The following is an 18,200-nucleotide window of genomic DNA, read 5'->3' on the forward strand; positions in this document are numbered from 1 at the left end:
AGAATGGAGTGCCCTCTGGGACCTGATACAAAGTTGACTTGCACATAGGAGAGGTAAGAGGTGCAGCCAGAGAGAAACACTGGGCCCAGAACATAAAATATCTTACAGACACTATGCTAAGAAGTGGGAGTGTACCTTGAATGTAGTTGGGGGAAGCACAGAAGGATTTCAAGCAGGAGAATAAAGTAAAAGATGTGTTTCAGAAAAAAAACAAAATAGAAATCAACCCCACCCCCCAAAAAAAACAAATTGGAACAGTGTTATAAATAGATTAAATATCAGATGAGATTGGAATCAGTCTTAAGAAGTGACGAGGTAATTCCAGACAAAAACAGTAAGCTTTGGAATTGGAAAGATGGAGTCAGAAACAAGAGATATAAGGAGGTAAAATGGGAATGTACTTTTTTGATTTTGAAGGAGTCAGCACTTAGGGACGCATCAGGGTTTGGTCTGGATGGTGTTTCTTCTCACTAAATGGAATCCAGGAAGAAAAGCCTCCATGGTGGGAAGAGTAGAGTTCAGTTCTGTATGTACTGAGATGCTGTGAAACAACTAAGTATAGCAGACATATGGCTGAACATGTGAGATGGCAGTTCGCGTAAGTTATTGCAAGTGAAAATGCAGACACGAGGCTCATAACTTTAACAATGATTCTGGAATTATAGGAATGAATAAGGTATCAAATTGGAGTTTGTAGAGCAAGGAAAGAATGAATAAGACCAAGAAAAGAATCCCCCCAAACACCAACATTTGAAAAGTAGAGGGAATGAGAACATAGAAATTGAAGAGAAATGGTGTCACAAACCAAGGAAGAATCTGCAAAGCTGCAAAGATCCAGCAGCAGAATTTAACACAGGTCATTAGAGACCATGGTTTCACTGTAGAAGGGATGAAAATCAGATTAAAGAACAGCAGGATTAACAAAATACCAGGAAGGAGGAATTTGAGATGACCTCTGGTTTTTTTTCAAAACATGATATGTGAGGGGAAGAAGTATCGGGTAATAGCTAGGTGGGGTAACAATTAGAGGAAGGTTGTTCGATTATTTCTAAGATGGGTACACTCTAATATGCTGAAAGTAAAAAACCAGCAGTGAGGGAGTAGGTGAAATTAGGGAAGAGGATAATGGTCTTCCCTGGTAGCTCATTCAGTAAAGAAACTGCCTCAGTGCAGGAGACCTGGGTTCAATTCCTGGGTCAGGAAGATCCCCTGGAAAAGGAAATGGCAACCCACTCCAGTATTCTTGCCTGGAGAATTCCATGGACAGAGGAGCCTGGCAGGCTACAAGGGGGTCCATGGGGTTGCAAGACTCAGACACAACCTAGTGACTAAATCACCACCACCATGATGGATGAAGCTACGGCTCTGTGAACATGGGAGAAGAGATTAACAGAATTGGTAGAGGGACACATGTTCAACAAACAATCTGAGGAATACCTTGCTGTGAGCAGAAAAGAAAAAACAATGGTAGGGATGCCACTACAAAGAGAAAACTTAAATTACAACTCGAACTACTTACAATGACAGGGCATTTCTTAACAATGGAAATCCTATTGAGCCTGCTATTCTTTGAAAATGATACAAAATAGGCAACGACTTATATACGTTCTTTATAGAGCAATGCCATACATAATATCAGGCCCAAATATCCCTTCCACACCATGGTTTTCCTGAAGAAGCCGGGAATTAACTACTGAAATAGATACATAAGTGGACACTCTGTTTCTGCTGAGTAGGCAGAAGGCATGACTATATTGTGGAGGTATATTTATAACATTTTCAACTAGCAGTCACTAGTACTCATTTTTCTATGAAAACAGTTTCATAAAAATAGACCACAAAAACTTAATTCATCCTATAACTGAAATTTTTCAATATGACTTCGGCAGTTTTCATGGAAAAAACAAAACACTCTGAAATGATGGTGTACTTAGCTGTCTGGAATCCTTTAAAAGGTGAGTCACTCATTTATTAATACCAACCCCACAGGGCAACCAATTCAAATTTATGTCCAGGAAACAGACTTCTGAAGGGGAACTTACAAAAATGGGGCTCACAAGAATCCCATTAACCTGTATGCTGTGTGGAAGATTGATATTTCCTTATGTTTTCCCAGAATCTAGGTAATAATATTCACTTTCCTGTACAGATTGTATGGTCATCAAGTAACCTTCAAGTTGGTATCTGAAAGAAGGAATGTCTAAATTAGGAATACACACCCCCTACCTCTCCCCAAACAATAATAAAGTTGACAAAATGATGCCCAGATTTTTGTATGGCAGAAACAGGAAAATATAGTTAGTATTAGTCCATTGCTATGACACTGGTATTCTGGGTAACCTGGAAAATCCAGTTAGCATGTTTGTAAGGCTGAAGTTCATCTGCAACTAAGTAGTTCATCTGCAATATAGTTCCCCCCTCCAAACTGTGACATAAATAAACTGGTTATCTGATGATCAGCTGAACATCCAGAGTTTCCTTGTGTTACCTAGATATTATAAAAAGAACAGAATTAGATCAAGCTATTAGAGCATTATCCAGTTTAATTAATCCCCTTTTCTCTCTTCTCCCACTGTACACTGCCTGTACCTTTATTATTGCATGTATTGCTGCCTATTATCACATTATCAGTATGGAACACAGCTACTAATGCTGTTTTTCCCACCTGAATATAATTTCTAGAGGGCATAGATAGTAACTTATGCTTTTCTTTTTCCCTAAGAATACAGGGCACATAGCCTTACATACAGGACACTCGATAAATATTTATTGTGTCAAACCAGGGACAATTAAGGTCAATAGGTATTATAGGGCTTCAAATTAGTTGTGAAAGGAATTAAGCTAAATCTCTACATGTGATGGACACTCACGGATATGCAAGAATATGTCAAAAATGTGGTGTTCCAGAAATTTGTATGTCTACTCTCAGGGCTTTTGGGGAGAAAGGCATAAAAAAGTATTCCAAGTAATTTGCAGGAATGAGTAATAGTCTCAACTCTCACTCTGTCTATTTATTCCTGTATCCAGCTGGTTACAAGGGGTGGTGGGAATCCCATAGCTCATTCTAGTTTTGTTGAATTTCACACAAAAAAACTGGATTTCATGTTTAAAATAATCAAATGTCATGACACCCCGGAAAGACTGAGAGTTTTTTAATGCCACATTTCTTTGTGGTTTTAAACATTACTAAAGTGAATGAAGAATATCATTAACTTAGGTCTGAATTTACTTTTATTCTCCTGACATTTGATATAAACTTCTAAAAGTAAGTTTAGAAATTTGTATTGAAACAGGTTCCAGTTTGGATTGACATCAGATTTTAATCAATCCTTGTCTTCCCTTCCTCCATTTAATTATGTTTCTGATCATCCACATCGATTTATATAATTAATGCATCTCAACTTATTTTGCCACTGAGTAGATTCAAGATTGATTATTACTTCATACACAAGTCACTATAATAGTTTATCAAATTACTTCTCTCTGTTTAGTCTCTCCCTTCTCAGTTCAGCATATCTACTTGATGGCTCTTGATAAGCAGCAGTCTCACCAAGTCACTCTACAAATATTGAGCATGTATTACCAGCAAAGCACTGATACAGATGTTACAGAGAAGATAAAAACAGGTAAAACACTGCCCTTGTCCTTCAAATCCACAGTATAACTAAAGAAATAACAGGCAATAGTAATAAAACATTAAAGGAAATGAGAAGTGGAAGAAAGGAAAGAGATTGAAGCTCAGGTGAGATACTGTAGTATACATTTAAAATATACTATATTTTAAACTAGAGTTTAAAAGTTAAGATGCCTATGGAATAGAGGAGGGGTATTCCAGGTGGATGTAACAATACTAAGCAATGAGTGGCTGTGAAAGTTAAAATAACTGGAAGTAATATACAAAGCTTAGTCGCTCAGTCATGTCCAACTCTTTGCCACCCCATGGACTATAGCCCGCCAGGCTCCTCTGTCCATGGGGATTCTCCAGGCAAGAATACTGGAGTGGGTTTCTATGCCTTCCTCCAGGGGATCTTCCCAACCCAGGGATCAAACCCAGGTCTCCTGCATTGCAGGCAGATTCTTTACCGTCTGATCCACCAGTGAATCGCAATATACAAAGAAGATGAGATAAAATAATTTGGGCTCAGCTAGTAAAGAACCCACCTACAATGTGGGAGACCTGCGTTCAATCCCTGGGTTGGGAAGATCCCCTGGAGAAGAAAACGGCTACCCACTCCAGTATTCTGGCCTGGAGAATTCCATGGGCTGTGTAGTCCATAGGGTCACAAAGAGTCAGACACAACTGAGCTACTTTCATTTTCACAAACCTGGGCAGCAACCTTATTACATGCTGTCTAATGAAGACTCTACTCTTTAAAAGTGCTACTCTAGTACACAATGATACAGCACATAATATTACCTTAAAATAAAAACAAACAAAGATCAAGTAACACAAGATCCAGGGTATGTACTCAAGAAAGAGCATAGCAGGTGAACAACAGTTTAAGAAACTGAAAACTGGTCATTGGGCCAACAGGTGCAGCTGGGCAGGCTGCAGTCTATGTGAATGGCACTTTTGGTGCACTACCTGTTCAAAGGTACTCAGTAACCCTCAGGGTTTCAGACAGGTGAAACCCTTGGTGGGGTCTCGCTTTGCAAAAGGGAGCTCACTCAGGGGGAGATGCATTTGAAGGCAAGAAATTAAGTCAAAAGACTGAAATCGGTTGTATGGTTCAGTCTCTTGAAACAACAGGACAGAGATGCTGGTCCTTAGGAACTAGGCATAAGCAAGGAATCAAGATTAGTATGACTTCTGAGTGTAATTTCTATGTAAGATTATTACAGCTTCTTCAAGAAAACGACTGGCCCCAGACAACACAATGCCATAATCCCCTCAAATATCCCCAACTTACTGATGGAGTTTAATTGGTCATAGACCAAAATTATTAGGACAGGAATAATTGGAAGGAAATGTCATTGTATCATTATTAAAGGAAAAACATTTGTCTTTTTTTAATAGTGATTAATATCACATTTGCTTCCTTTCATTATAAATAACATTTCAGCTACATTATAATTTTTAAAAGCTTTGTGCTTTAGCTTAGAAATCTGTGCATTTTCTGAGTATAAATATACTAATGGCAAGTTCACTTTTTGGGTGAGGGGAGAGGAAAGAATGGCCCCAAAGTACAGCTTTAGTTAGACACAGAGAAATCTTGTAGAAACCAACTGATCAGAAAAAATCTTTGTCTGGTAATATATCAACTAATGTTAATTGTGTAACACACTGAAGGCCTTTTGATATACACTTTACATACATTACTACATTTAATCCTCAGAAAACATCTAAAGGTAGTAATATTTATAATGGCAGCTAAGAACTGAATGATTACTAAGTACAAGACACTGTTCAGAGCAATTCATATGCAGTATTACTTCCTGTAATCCACAAGACAGTCCTATGAGATAAATACCTTTATTATCTGCATTTTACAGATAATATATCTAAGGATTCAGGAATGTTCCTAAGGTCACACTTTTAGCATGGAGGGCCAGAATTCAAGTCTAGTAGTCTGACTTCAAAGCCCAGGCCCTTAATCACATCTTTCTACTGCTTCTGCAATTGGTATTTATGGCATAAACAGTATCTTTGATACTACTGTTGCATTTTATCAAGTGCCTATTATTTAATGAATGTCCAAAGAGAAGCAATAATCAGAAGTGAAGATAGGATTAAAATAGATTCTATTAGAGTCTGGATACCAATAAGCCATTATTTTCATAAAATGTAATGAACTTGGAAAGTGAGGTGCTGAAAATTGCTGGAAAGAAATAATGCTACTCAGTTACAGCAGAAAACTTTACTGTAAATCAAGCAAAAAAAATCAAATAAAATAAACTAAAATGCAAGGAAATAAGGTTAAGATGAATCATGCCCTATGCCTGCCTGGGATTTAGAAAATGAAAACCAAATCCACTCCAGGAAAATTAAGTTTGTGGAAATTCTGCAACTTGATATAGACAGGGGTTTAATTTTGGTTAAAAGGGTTTCTAGATTTACCACAGGAAAAAAACTGGCCTCTAAGTAACATAAGTGACCATATTATCTGAATAACTCAATGTCCACAGAGTTTATTAGTGTACATATTTAATAATGACAAGAACTTACATGGTTTAAAAAAAATTTATATTCTGGTTATGCAAAAAAAAGTACTCTTTTACTCATCCATATTGAGATTCTGAGATTCATCCAGGCTGTTTTATGTAGCAGTAGTTCACCTTTTTAATTGCTATATAGTATTGTATTGTAGAATGAACTACAATTTTCTTTTTAATTGTTGCTGAGCATCTAAAATTTTAAAAAATTAATTGTTTACAACCCAAGTGAACATTTTCTCTGCTCATTGGATTTTGTTTAGTAGAATACAAACAAAGTTCACCTGCATGCTATCTTTCTTCTACTTTGAATATTAACATATTGGTAGGCAACAGTTATTTGGTGCCAATCAAGTCTACAGTGTGAAAGTCAATGACAGAATGATAGAAACAAAGTTTTTCTCAGAAAAAGTACCTCAGAGTATAATAATAATAATAATGTGTGCTTAAGATGACTCTTGTGAATCAATAACATAGTCCACCTAGAGGTCTAATTGAACGATGTCAAGATTTCAGAGAACTATAGTGAATGAGGAAAAGAATGAGAACTAATCTTGGTGGAAGATGAGTCTGATTCTCATAATCTGATAGACACTGTAGATTACCATAAAATTAATTTCAAACCCCATATCTGCCATTATTGATTGAGTCTTTACTAAATGCCTAATACTGTGCTAAGCCCTTAATATGTACTCTTTCATTTAACCTCATAATAATCCTATGAAGAATGGTATTATTACCTCTATTTCACAATGAGACAACTGAGGTTTAGAAAGGGAATGCGCTACTGAAACCATATACAAGTCCCTTTGTCCCTGTCCTTTGAAGTAAAACACTTCCCTGGTGGCTCAGATGGTAAACAACCTGCCTGAAATGAGGGAGACCTGGGTTTGATCCCTGGGTCAGAAAGATCCCTGGAGAAGGGAAAGGCAAACCACTCCAGTATTCGTGCCTGGAGAATTCCATGGACGAGGAGCCTGGTGGGCTAGTCTATGGGGTTGCAAAGAGTAGGACACAACTGAGTGACTAACACACAACCAGTTTCCCTTGAGTCTCCAAAGACTGGCTCAATAGTTAATGATTAAGAAATGTGAAGGTACAGAAACAAAGAATAGACATTGGCTTGGGAAACTGGTAACAATTTAGACTATAGATTGTTATCAATAATCAGTTACTATAGATTCTTTCACATGGCAGAATCATTGATCTCACAGTTCCCTAAAAGATATAAAGGCCTGACACATATTCTTAAGCTGTCTTTAGAGGATGCAGACCCCCACCAGATGAAAACAATGCCCACAAGCACACAGACCCTAGACCTGTTGAGACCCAAAGGTTGATGATTCTTGAAACTTTACCTTGATGTCAACCAATCTGAGAACTAGGCATAAACTGATCATGTCTCCTCCCTTACAATGCCTTTAAAACCCCCTTTCCTAAGCACCTATATAAATGCCAATAAAAATTAATTAAAAAACAACAACAAACACTCACCTGAAAGCCACTGGGGAGTTTGGGTCTTTTGAATATGAACTACCCACTCCCCTTGCTTGGCGCCCTGCAATAAATGCTGTACTTTCCTTCACCACAACTCAGTGTCAGTAGATTGGCTTTACTGTGCGCAGGCAAGCAGACCCAAGTTTGGTTCATTAACACTACTGAGCAGAAACACCTAAATTTAAACCAAGGTCTGAATGATATCAAAATCTGAGTTCTTAATCATCATCCAAACTTCTCTCTGCATAATTCTTCCCTTACACATAATATATTTATAATATATTACTATATGTAGATGTGTACTCATTCATTCAACATATATCTACTGAGCATACATGCCAAACACTGTTCTAGGTGTTTCTTTCACATTAGTAAACCAAATGGAACAACAAATTCTTGACTTTCTTGTGCTTATATTCTAGGATGGCACAGACAATAAACATAATAAATTAGTAAATTACACAGTTATGTTAGAAGGTAAATATGTGCTCTGGGGGAAACAGCAGATGAAGTGACTGAAACTGTCAGTTTTATACAGGTTAGGCCTCACAGAGGAGGTAAAACTGGGGCAAAGACTTCAAGGAAGTGGAGCCAGGAACAAACAGATATCTGTGGGGTAGTGGTGTGGAGAACACCAGGAAGTGAGGCCAGAGAAACAGAAGAGCAGTAAAATGCAATCACATGTGTACTTATGTAACTCCTATAGAAATGCAACAAAATAATAACATAAGTTGACAGCTGAGTGGATGGATAAATATGTGATTGAACACATATAGTGAAACGTTAAAACTGTAAAACCTAGGAGGTAGCTATGTGGATATTTACTGTAAAACTGTTTTAACCTTTCTATATGTTTGAAACTTTTAATGATAACTTGTTGATGGAAATGCAGTCATACTTGAAGCCTGTTTTAAATGGCAAGACAGAAATCAAATCACACAGAAATATTCTGCAAAAAAAAAAAATGACACCAATTTTTTTCTGCTTATATTTGCTGAGGTGGGGAAGAAAAGACTGCCATAACATGTTTACTTTATCTATCTCCAGAAAAGTCCTCCAAATCCACACTTCTTTTGAGAAATGAAGGCAGGCAGAAAGGTGTGTTTAAGAATTCTATAGTGAATGTAAGTTCCTTTGACTGAATTTTGAAAACTAAAACATGAAATTACTTCTGTATTTAAAAATACAGTATTTCTCACCTATCCTGCTCAAACTCTTCCAGAAAATTGCAGAGAAAGGTAAACTTCCAAACTCATTCTATGAGGCCACCATCATCCTAATACCAAAACGTGACAAAGATGCCACAAAAAAAGAAAACTACAGGCCAATATCACTGATGAACATAGATGCAAAAATCCTTAACAAAATTCTAGCAATCAGAATCCAACAACACATTAAAAAGATCATACACCATGACCAAGTGGGCTTTATCCCAGGGATGCAAGGATTCTTCAGTATCTGCAAATCAATCAATGTAATACACCACATTAACAAATTGAAAAATAAAAACCATAGGATTATCTCAATAGATGCAGAGAAAGCCTTTGACAAAATTCAACATCCATGTATGATGAAAACTCTCCAGAAAGCAGGAATAGAAGGAACATACCTCAACATAATAAAAGCTATATATGACAAACCCACAGCAAACATTATCCTCAATGGTGAAAAATTGAAAGCATTTCCTCTAAAGTCAGGAACAAGACAAGGGTGCCCACTTTCACCATTACTATTCAACATAGTTTTGGAAGTTTTGGCCACAGCAATCAGAGCAGAAAAAGAAATAAAAGGAATCCAAATTGGAAAAGAAGAAGTAAAACTCACTATTTGCAGATGACATGATCCTCTACATATAAAACCCTAAAGACTCCACCAGAAAATTACTAGAACTAATCAATGACTATAGTAAAGTTGCAGGATATAAAATCAACACACAGAAATCACTTGCATTCCTATACACTAATAATGAGAAAATAGAAAGAGAAATTAAGGAAACAATTCCATTCACCATTGCAACGGAAAGAATAAAATACTTAGGAATATATCTACCTAAAGAAACTAAAGACCTATATATAGAAAACTATAAAACACTGGTGAAAGAAATCAAAGAGGACACTAATAGATGGAGAAATATACCATGTTCATGGATTGGAAGAATCAATATAGTGAAAATGAGTATACTACCCAAAGCAATTTATAGATTCAATGCAATCCCCATCAAGCTACCAATGGTATTCTTCACAGAGCTAGAACAAATAATTTCACAATTTGTATGGAAATATAAAAAACCTCGAATAGCCAAAGCTATCTTGAGAAAGAAGAAGGGAACTGGAGGAATCAACCTGCCTGACTTCAGGCTCTACTACAAAGCCACAGTTATCAAGACAGTATGGTACTGGCACAAAGACAGAAATATAGATCAATGGAACAAAATAGAAAGCCCAGAGATAAATCCACGCACCCATGGACACCTTATCTTTGACAAAGGAGGCAAGAATATACAATGGATTAAGGACAATCTCTTTAACAAGTGGTGCTGGGAAAACTGGTCAACCACTTGTAAAAGAATGAAACTAGAACACTTTCTATCACCATACACAAAAATAAACTCAAAATGGATTAAAGATCTAAACATAAGACCAGAAACTATAAAACTCCTAGAGATCTCCAACATACATCACAGCAGGATCCTCTATGACCCACCTCCCAGAATATTGGAAATAAAAGCAAAAATAAACAAATGGGACCTAATTAAACTTAAAAGCTTCTGCACAACAAAGGAAACTATTAGCAAGGTGAAAAGGCAGCCTTCAGAATGGGAGAAAATAATAGCAAATGAAGCAACTGACAAAGAAGTAATCTCAAAAATATACAAGCAACTCCTGCAGCTCAATTCCAGAAAAATAAATGACCCAATCAAAAAATGGGCCAAAGAACTAAATAGACATTTCTCCAAAGAAGACATACAGATGGCTAACAAACACATGAAAAGATGCTCAACATCACTCATTATCAGAGAAATGCAAATCAAAACCACTATGAGGTACCATTTCACGCCAGTCAGAATGGCTGCGATCCAAAAGTCTACAAGCAATACATGCTGGAGAGGGTGTGGAGAAAAGGGAACCCTCTTACACTGTTGGTGGGAATGCAAACTAGTACAGCCACTATAGAGAACAGTGTAGAGATTCCTTAAAAAACTGGAAATAGAACTGACTTATGACGCAGCAATCCCACTGTGGGCATACACACTGAGGAAACCAGAAGGGAAAGAGACACGTGTACCCCAATGTTCATCGCAGCACTGTTTATAATAGCCAGGACATGGAAGAAACCTAGATGTCCATCAGCAGATGAATGGATAAGAAAGCTGTGGTACATATACACAATGGAGTATTACTCAGCCATTAAAAAGAATACATTTGAATCAGTTCTAATGAGGTGGATGAAACTGGAACCTATTATACAGAGTGAAGTAAGCCAGAAAGAAAAACACCAATACAGTATACTAATGCATATATATGGAATTTAGAAAGATGGTAACAATAACCCTGTGTATGAGACAGCAAAAGAGACACTGATGTATAGATCAGTCTTATGGACTCTGTGGGAGAGGGAGAGGGTGGGGAGATTTGGGAGAATGGCATTGAAACGTATAATATCATGTATGAAACGAGTCGCCAGTCCAGGTTTGATGCACGATACTGGATGCTTGGGGCTGGTGCACTGGGACGACCCAGAGGGAGGGTATGGGGAGGGAGGAGGGAGGAGGGTTCAGGATGGGGAGCACGGGTATACCTGTGGCGGATTCATTTCGATGTTTGGCAAAACTAATATTGTAAAGTTTAAAAATAAAATAAAATTTAAAAAAAATACAGTATTTCTTTACCAACTCAGAATAACTTCACTTTCAATATAAATCTCCTGAAAAGAGATAAAGTATACCTTCCTTTGGATTACAAATTATTCTTTATGGCAATGTTCTTTCCCTGTGAAGCTACCTGAAATCACTCAAGGAAAATCTGAAAACCGAAACATGCTAGAAATGATCAGTACATTGGAAAATTTACCTACTTAATAGTGAGCATATAAAGTATACATGATATGTCAGGAGCCTTTCAACATAAATGACTTCCTAAAGTATCATAAGCAAGGCATGTTTATGTTTGATAATTTCACCAATGATTTTTGACCGTCATCAAAATATCACTCTCTGCATTTCATAAAGACTGAAAAAGAAATCATCATAACAAAGAAATTGCTCAGCTAGTAGCAAATAATGACCTATTTAACAAACATTTATTGAATACCTACCATGTACCAGACACTGTGATATGCCTTAGGGATGACAATATAAATAAAATATGGCCCCTGACTTAATGAAATTTATGCAGTGGCACCCCACTCCAGTACTCTTGCCTGGAAAATCCCATGGATGGAGGAGCCTGGTAGGCTACAGTCCATGGGGTCGCTAGGAGTGGGATACGACTGAACGACTTCACTTTCACTTTTCACTTTCATGCACTGGAGAAGGAAATGGCAACCCACTCCAGTGTTCTTGCCTGGAGAATCCCAGGGACGGGGGAGCCTGGTGGGCTGCCGTCTATGGGGTCGCACAGAGTCGGACACGACTGAAGCGACTTAGCAGCAGCAGCAGCATGGTTTGATAAAGAAGATACACAACTACAAAACACCTAAATTGACTAGTAAGTATGTGTAAGGAGTGTTATTGTAACAAAAAGGAGATACCTAACCTAGTTTCAGGATCTCTGGGACTACTTCTTTGATTTAGTCTTAAAGAATGAGTAGCAGGGATTTAGGCAGGAGAAAATGGCCAAGGATATTCCATGCTGAGTTGGCCGCCTGACTAAAGACAGAGAGGCACAGAGCAGCATGTTGTGGGCACAGAACTAGACAGCTAGAGAAAAAACTCATGGTAAGTAGCAGAGACAGACGAGGCTATAGAGGTAGACAATTATCACATCATGGTTGATCTTGTGGGACATGTTAAGGAGACTGGACTTTCTCTTGGCCTCAAAAGGATTTAGAAGGGGAGTGACATTGTCAGATTGTATCTTAGCTCAATCTCCTTGGCTCTTGAGAGAAGGATGAATGTGAAGGAGACGTGGTGACCAGCTGCAGGAGTGGCATAATGAGGACCTGAATCAAGATTGTGATGGTAGCCATGGTTTCTATTGAGAAAGATCAGCAGATTGTCAGATTAAAATGTGAGGTGACTTCCAGGTGTCTGGCTTCAATAAGAGTCTATAGATGGCAATGTCTTCCAATCAAAGCAGACAATACAGAAGGAAAAGATAAGTTGAAAGCTGATGGATTCAGCTTTGGAGGTGTTAGATTTGACATGCCTCTGGGTTACTCAGATGATTTCCAGAAAAAAGTTAAATACAGGATGCTGAGGAAGAGGTCTGAATGAGAGGTGAAAATTTGAGTCTGAAAAACATAAGAGATAACCTGAAATCATGGTAATGAATATTACAAATTTTGTTTCTTAATGTAGCCATTCTAATAGGTGTGCAATAGTAGGAATGGTTTTTAATAATTTCCCTAATGTCTAATGATGTTTGGCATCTTTTCAAATGTGTATTTGCTACTCAGGTAACTTCTCTGGGGATGTGTCCATATTTAATTTTTTCCTATTTTTAAAATTGTTTTCTTACTATTGTGTTTTGACAGTTCTTTGTATATTCTCAATATAAGTCCTTTATTGGATATATGCTTTGCAAATATTTCCTCCCAATGTGTGACTTCAATGTTTTCTGAAGACCATCGTTTTTATTTTGCTGAAATACAATTTTTTTTTCTTTTCTCTATCATACTTCAGGTGTTGCACCTAAGTAATCTTTGCCTAAGTAAGTCACAAATCTTTTTCTCCAGTTTTCCCTCGGAAACTTGAAGTTTTCCACTTACATCTATGAGTGAATTTATTTTTGTTTATTATATGAGGAATGAATCTAACAGTGACAGTGGATAGAACCAATCATTAAGAGTGTACAGAATGAGAAGGCCAAAGCCTGGATGAAATTCAGAGAGAAAAGATAGCCAAGGCTAAAAGAAGCAGAATTGAGCAAAAAAGCATTGTCAGAGAAGCATAATGAAAATTCAGAATATCAACATTGCCTGCTGAGATGTGCAATGGAAATTGTCTTTTTAACTTGGATGAGGTCATTAGTGACCTTAGGAAGACCATATTCAGTCATAACAAATCATCTCGGCATTGGAACTACATTTAACCAACTTTAAGAATTCCCCCTGTGGAAGCGTTGTGGCGAGGTCTGAAATTCGTGAGCATTCTTAAAGGTCACTTCTCGGGGCACAGGAGGGTTTTGGGCTTCCCGAAACTGACGATGACTGAGGCAGATTCCAGTCACACACTCCTTGGGGCACTCCAGAATAAGGTTTCAGGGACAAACCCGAGGAATCACGGCCCCGCTAGGAAATTAGAACCAACATTCATCACCAGTTTTGCCAAAATGACAGCTCGACAGGAAAGCAGCTGGTTAAATTACAGCCGAAAGAAAAGGCGAGGATGGGAATGTGTGCATTAGGGCTATCTCGGGGCAGACTAGGGAAACCCCTTCCACCCGCCACCCTCTGGTCTTTCTGGAGGAGAGAAGGAAGGCGTGGAGCTCCTTGGTCCAACCTCGCGGCTGGCTTTCCTCGCTGGCGAAAAGCTCTTGCACTTACCTGGTTCCAAGCTGGGATGTTTATAAAATTAGGGGATCGTGGGCAGGCCTCGTCCCTTCCCAAAGGCCATGCTGGGGAACTGGTCGGACTCCCCTGAACGGGTGAACTTTCGCCTCCCAGCCCCAGCACCCCGTGGGTCAACTTTAGTGGCGGTGGGACGCGGGGTGCCCCAGACCGGAGCCTGCAGAAGCCACCCCTTTCAGCTAGTCGTGAAATGCCGTAAAGCGGAGGCGCTTTGCGGCATCGTAGGTGAGGCCGGCGGCGTGGATCCTTTCTCCGGGTAAATCCTCCGCTTGGGCAACTACTTCTGGGGAACGGAGGCAGATAGGAATTTGGGGAGGATAGGGATTCAACTGTCGTTTTCTCAGCGGGTAATTGTCTACTCCTAGCGTTGTGTAATAAGAGAGAAAGCGGGTAGGGCTATTTAAAAACACTCCAGTCCTTATTTAAAAGGCGGGAAGTTCTTAAATCTCCCGCTGACATGCCGTCCCTCCTCGTGTTATTTTGGTTTTCGTTTTCATTACTAGATTGTAGGTATCCTCGGTGTAGCTGACACTTGATTTTCATATCCATTTCGTCCTGCAGTCACCCTCCCCCTGTTATTTGAGATGCTTTACATGATTGGTTTGGGCCTGGGAGATGCCAAGGACATCACAGTCAAGGGCCTGGAAGTTGTCAGACGCTGCAGTCGAGTGTATCTGGAAACCTATACGTCAGTTCTGACTGTAGGGAAAGAAGTTCTGGTAAGTGCTTAAGGCTTTCCAGCCTCCTGGGAAGACGGATATTTAACAGCTGATTCTTTTTACACTAAGCTGAATTGAATTTTTCAGGTCTCCTGGTTGAAACCCTTTAAAATACATCCCCTTCTCATGAAGAATCTGAGGAGTACAAGAATGGCAATCATACACTAACCATGTGACTTGGAAAATGAAAGCGTGCTTTTACTTACAAGTCTAATTGTGTAGCTTTCTCCATTAAATAGGAAAGGAAAGTTATTTTACACTCCTGGGGATAGTCATCAGAATCCCTTATTTCGTGAGATAGCCAAGAAATCCTTTCTGAGTTGGGTGCTAATGAGGTGCTAACACAGCCTTAATGAGTTGGTTATGTATTCAGGGACCAAACTGAAGGCTTCCCCCTTTGAAGTATTTCCATAGGGAATGGTAATCACCTTTCTGTTTGTGTCATATCCAGAGAGATCTAACCTTTAAATAGGCTGTTCCCAGTCAAGCTTATACCCATACACTTGAATAGCCAGGAACTTGGTAACCATAGAATTTGCTGGCATATCATACATTTAGCTGAGTTTGGTTAAAGGCTCAGTAAATTTTGAAAGGGGTCAGATTCAGGTTCATCGTCAAGTTTCATATAGAATGTAGATTAAGATGCAAAAACTGATGGCTATATTACAGGAGGAGGGAGAAGATTTTAGGATTGTCTGGTCTATCAAGTCATCCAAAGAAAAAGGTGACCTAGAGAATTTCCAGTCTTCTGGCCTCTCAGATTAACAGCCCAGGGAATTCTGAAGGTCTCACAGTTACTTTAAAACCTGAAGAAGGACTGCTAACTTGAATTAGCCATACTTTGAAATGAAAGGTGTGTCTAATGACCAGCTTTGATTTGTTGGCTTCAAAATGGAGCCACAGTCTCCAGCTCAAGATGATAGAAATGTTCCTTTCTAATTAGTTATCAGGGCCATTTAGAATGAACTTAAAATCTTCTTAGAGAATATAGACAAATAACAAGTCAGTAGTTTTAAAGAACTGGGCCTGGTTTTATGTCTTTGTTCTGTCACATGTTAACATGTGACCTTAGACAAGCCCTTTAACTTTTGTTTCTTACTTTGTAAAAAGAGGATAGAAATGCCTGCCTTACAGGATTTTAGCATAGTGGATGGCACATTTCCAAACATCTCCACATCTCAATTCCTTCATTTGTCAAATGGAGATAATAACCAGTTGGAAGGCTGTTAAGATTCTATCATTTATTAGCGTATTTGAAACTGCTTTGCAAATTTAAGTGCTAGCTAAATGTTAATTTTGCTTGCTATGATTTTTATAGTTTTTCCCACAAAAACATTTGAACAATTATTACTTATAGGGTGAAGATCTGGGCTTGGAAGGGGGATGGAAAGTGAGGGAAGCATGGATTAAGAGTTTGGGATAGAGAATTGATAAACAATAAGGTCTTACTCCACAGCAGTAAGTGAACTATAGTCAATATCCTTTGATAAACCATGATGGAAAAGAACATGACACTAGATATTATGCTCCTTAGAGCAGGGGTTGGGTATGTCCACACTGTTTGCAACATCATGCATAGAGCTTGGCATGGAGGTTGTACACAAGAAATATTTTTCAAATGAGTGAATGAACAAATTCATAAATAAATGGTTATGTTAAAAATAATGTAGTACCTGTCTATTTCTGCTTTAGCAGTTTCTTCCCTTTTTTAAGCATTCTTTTTAAAGAGGATCAACATTTGATTATATTGAGGTATTAATATGTATTTCTCTTTGAGGAATTTTTTTTTAATATTCTGTTGTCTCAATTAGATAATGAAATATATCTTGAGTTAGGATAAGTGATAAATATGGAGTAAACATGATAGAAGTCCTAAGGAGAGAATGGGTTTTCTGTTGTTAAATCATTTATAAAAGATTGGATCGGATTACTGCCAGCATTAAGCTAGTAACATGTGATTCCTTGATCTTTAAGGAATCTTAGAAGCTCAGAAAAGAACATCATTTCTTTCAGCTTTCAGTAATCATATGTGTGTTCTCTTACATATGTGACTATAAATGTTCTGCAACTATTAAGTTTACTGGGCTCACAAAATAAAATAAGGTATATAAAATGAGTGATTAAGAAAAGATACGTGGTTAAGAGGGAAAATAAAACATTTTTCATCCATGAAAACGTTGTCATTGGGAACTTCTGGAATATTATCTCTAAGAAGATGTGCAATGAAAAGGAAAGGATCTTTTTTCACAATTGAGAAACTGATTGTAGTTAAGTATTAGGAAATAATTATCACTTGGAACTATTTAGCCTTTATCTTCAAATGCTTAATGATTTGTTCATTTGCTTGACAAATATTACTGAGTAGCTGACACTTTTCCATTATAGCAATCTTATAACTTTTGACATATGATATAATCCTTATGACTAAATAAATTTATTAGCATGTAAGAAATAGTATTTATCTATGCATCCACTTTTACTGTATTTGAGTTACATATTACTCCACAGGAAATCAGTTATAAGATTCGTGATCTTGCATAATAGGTTGTAACCACTACCCCATGACCACTAGCTCAGTCTTACATGCTGCCATTCCAGTCAAGGTCAGCCTCTTAGGTTTATGCTTTGGGGTTGAACTTCTGGGGATTTGTTCACAAGCAGTTTGTATGGAGATTTCCTATATATTTAGAATTCTTTTTTTTCTCCTGCAACTCTGCCTTTTTTTTTTTTACCAGAAACTAGGAAGTACAGTTTTAAATTAGTCTTTCCTGCAATTATGTAGGAATGATTGCTGGTTTTGTAAACAACTAAATCATAATTTTTTACTATTTCTCATTGAAATTATCTTTTATTTTCATCAGGGTCTCATAGATTTTCCCAAGGAAATTTTAATAAAACCCAACTACCATATGTATGGTAAACATATGTTAAATAAACATATATTATTGTTTAATATATTTATTCTGTAGTATTGTGTTTCTGAAGCAAGTAAGGCTCATGCATACATATTTTCTATTTAAAGTACAATGTTTGGCCTGGTCTATTAGACCCAAATTTAGAGGTTAATTTAAAATGCAAAAAGCCTCAGATGTTAGAAGGTCT

At 37.7% G+C, this 18,200-nt stretch overlaps 1 protein-coding gene across 2 annotated transcripts in view; it reads left to right on the forward strand.

Moving 5' to 3' along the window:
• Positions 1 to 14,499: 14,499 nt before the first annotated feature.
• DPH5 (diphthamide biosynthesis 5) overlaps positions 14,500 to 18,200 on the forward strand; it is a 39,886-nt gene continuing 36,185 nt past the window's right edge. The window contains exons 1-2 of one of the 2 annotated variants that reach the window (XM_006049820.4): positions 14,500 to 14,635; positions 14,941 to 15,098. In XM_006049820.4, coding sequence (XP_006049882.1) covers positions 14,964 to 15,098 — 135 coding nt within the window. In that variant the 5' untranslated portion in view covers positions 14,500 to 14,635; positions 14,941 to 14,963. Of the gene's footprint in view, positions 14,727 to 14,940; positions 15,099 to 18,200 lie in introns of both variants that reach the window. The other variant, XM_006049819.4, reaches the window with a different exon arrangement.

This window comes from Bubalus bubalis, chromosome 6, assembly GCF_019923935.1.
Source record: "Bubalus bubalis isolate 160015118507 breed Murrah chromosome 6, NDDB_SH_1, whole genome shotgun sequence".
Classification (NCBI taxonomy): Eukaryota; Metazoa; Chordata; class Mammalia; order Artiodactyla; family Bovidae; genus Bubalus; species Bubalus bubalis.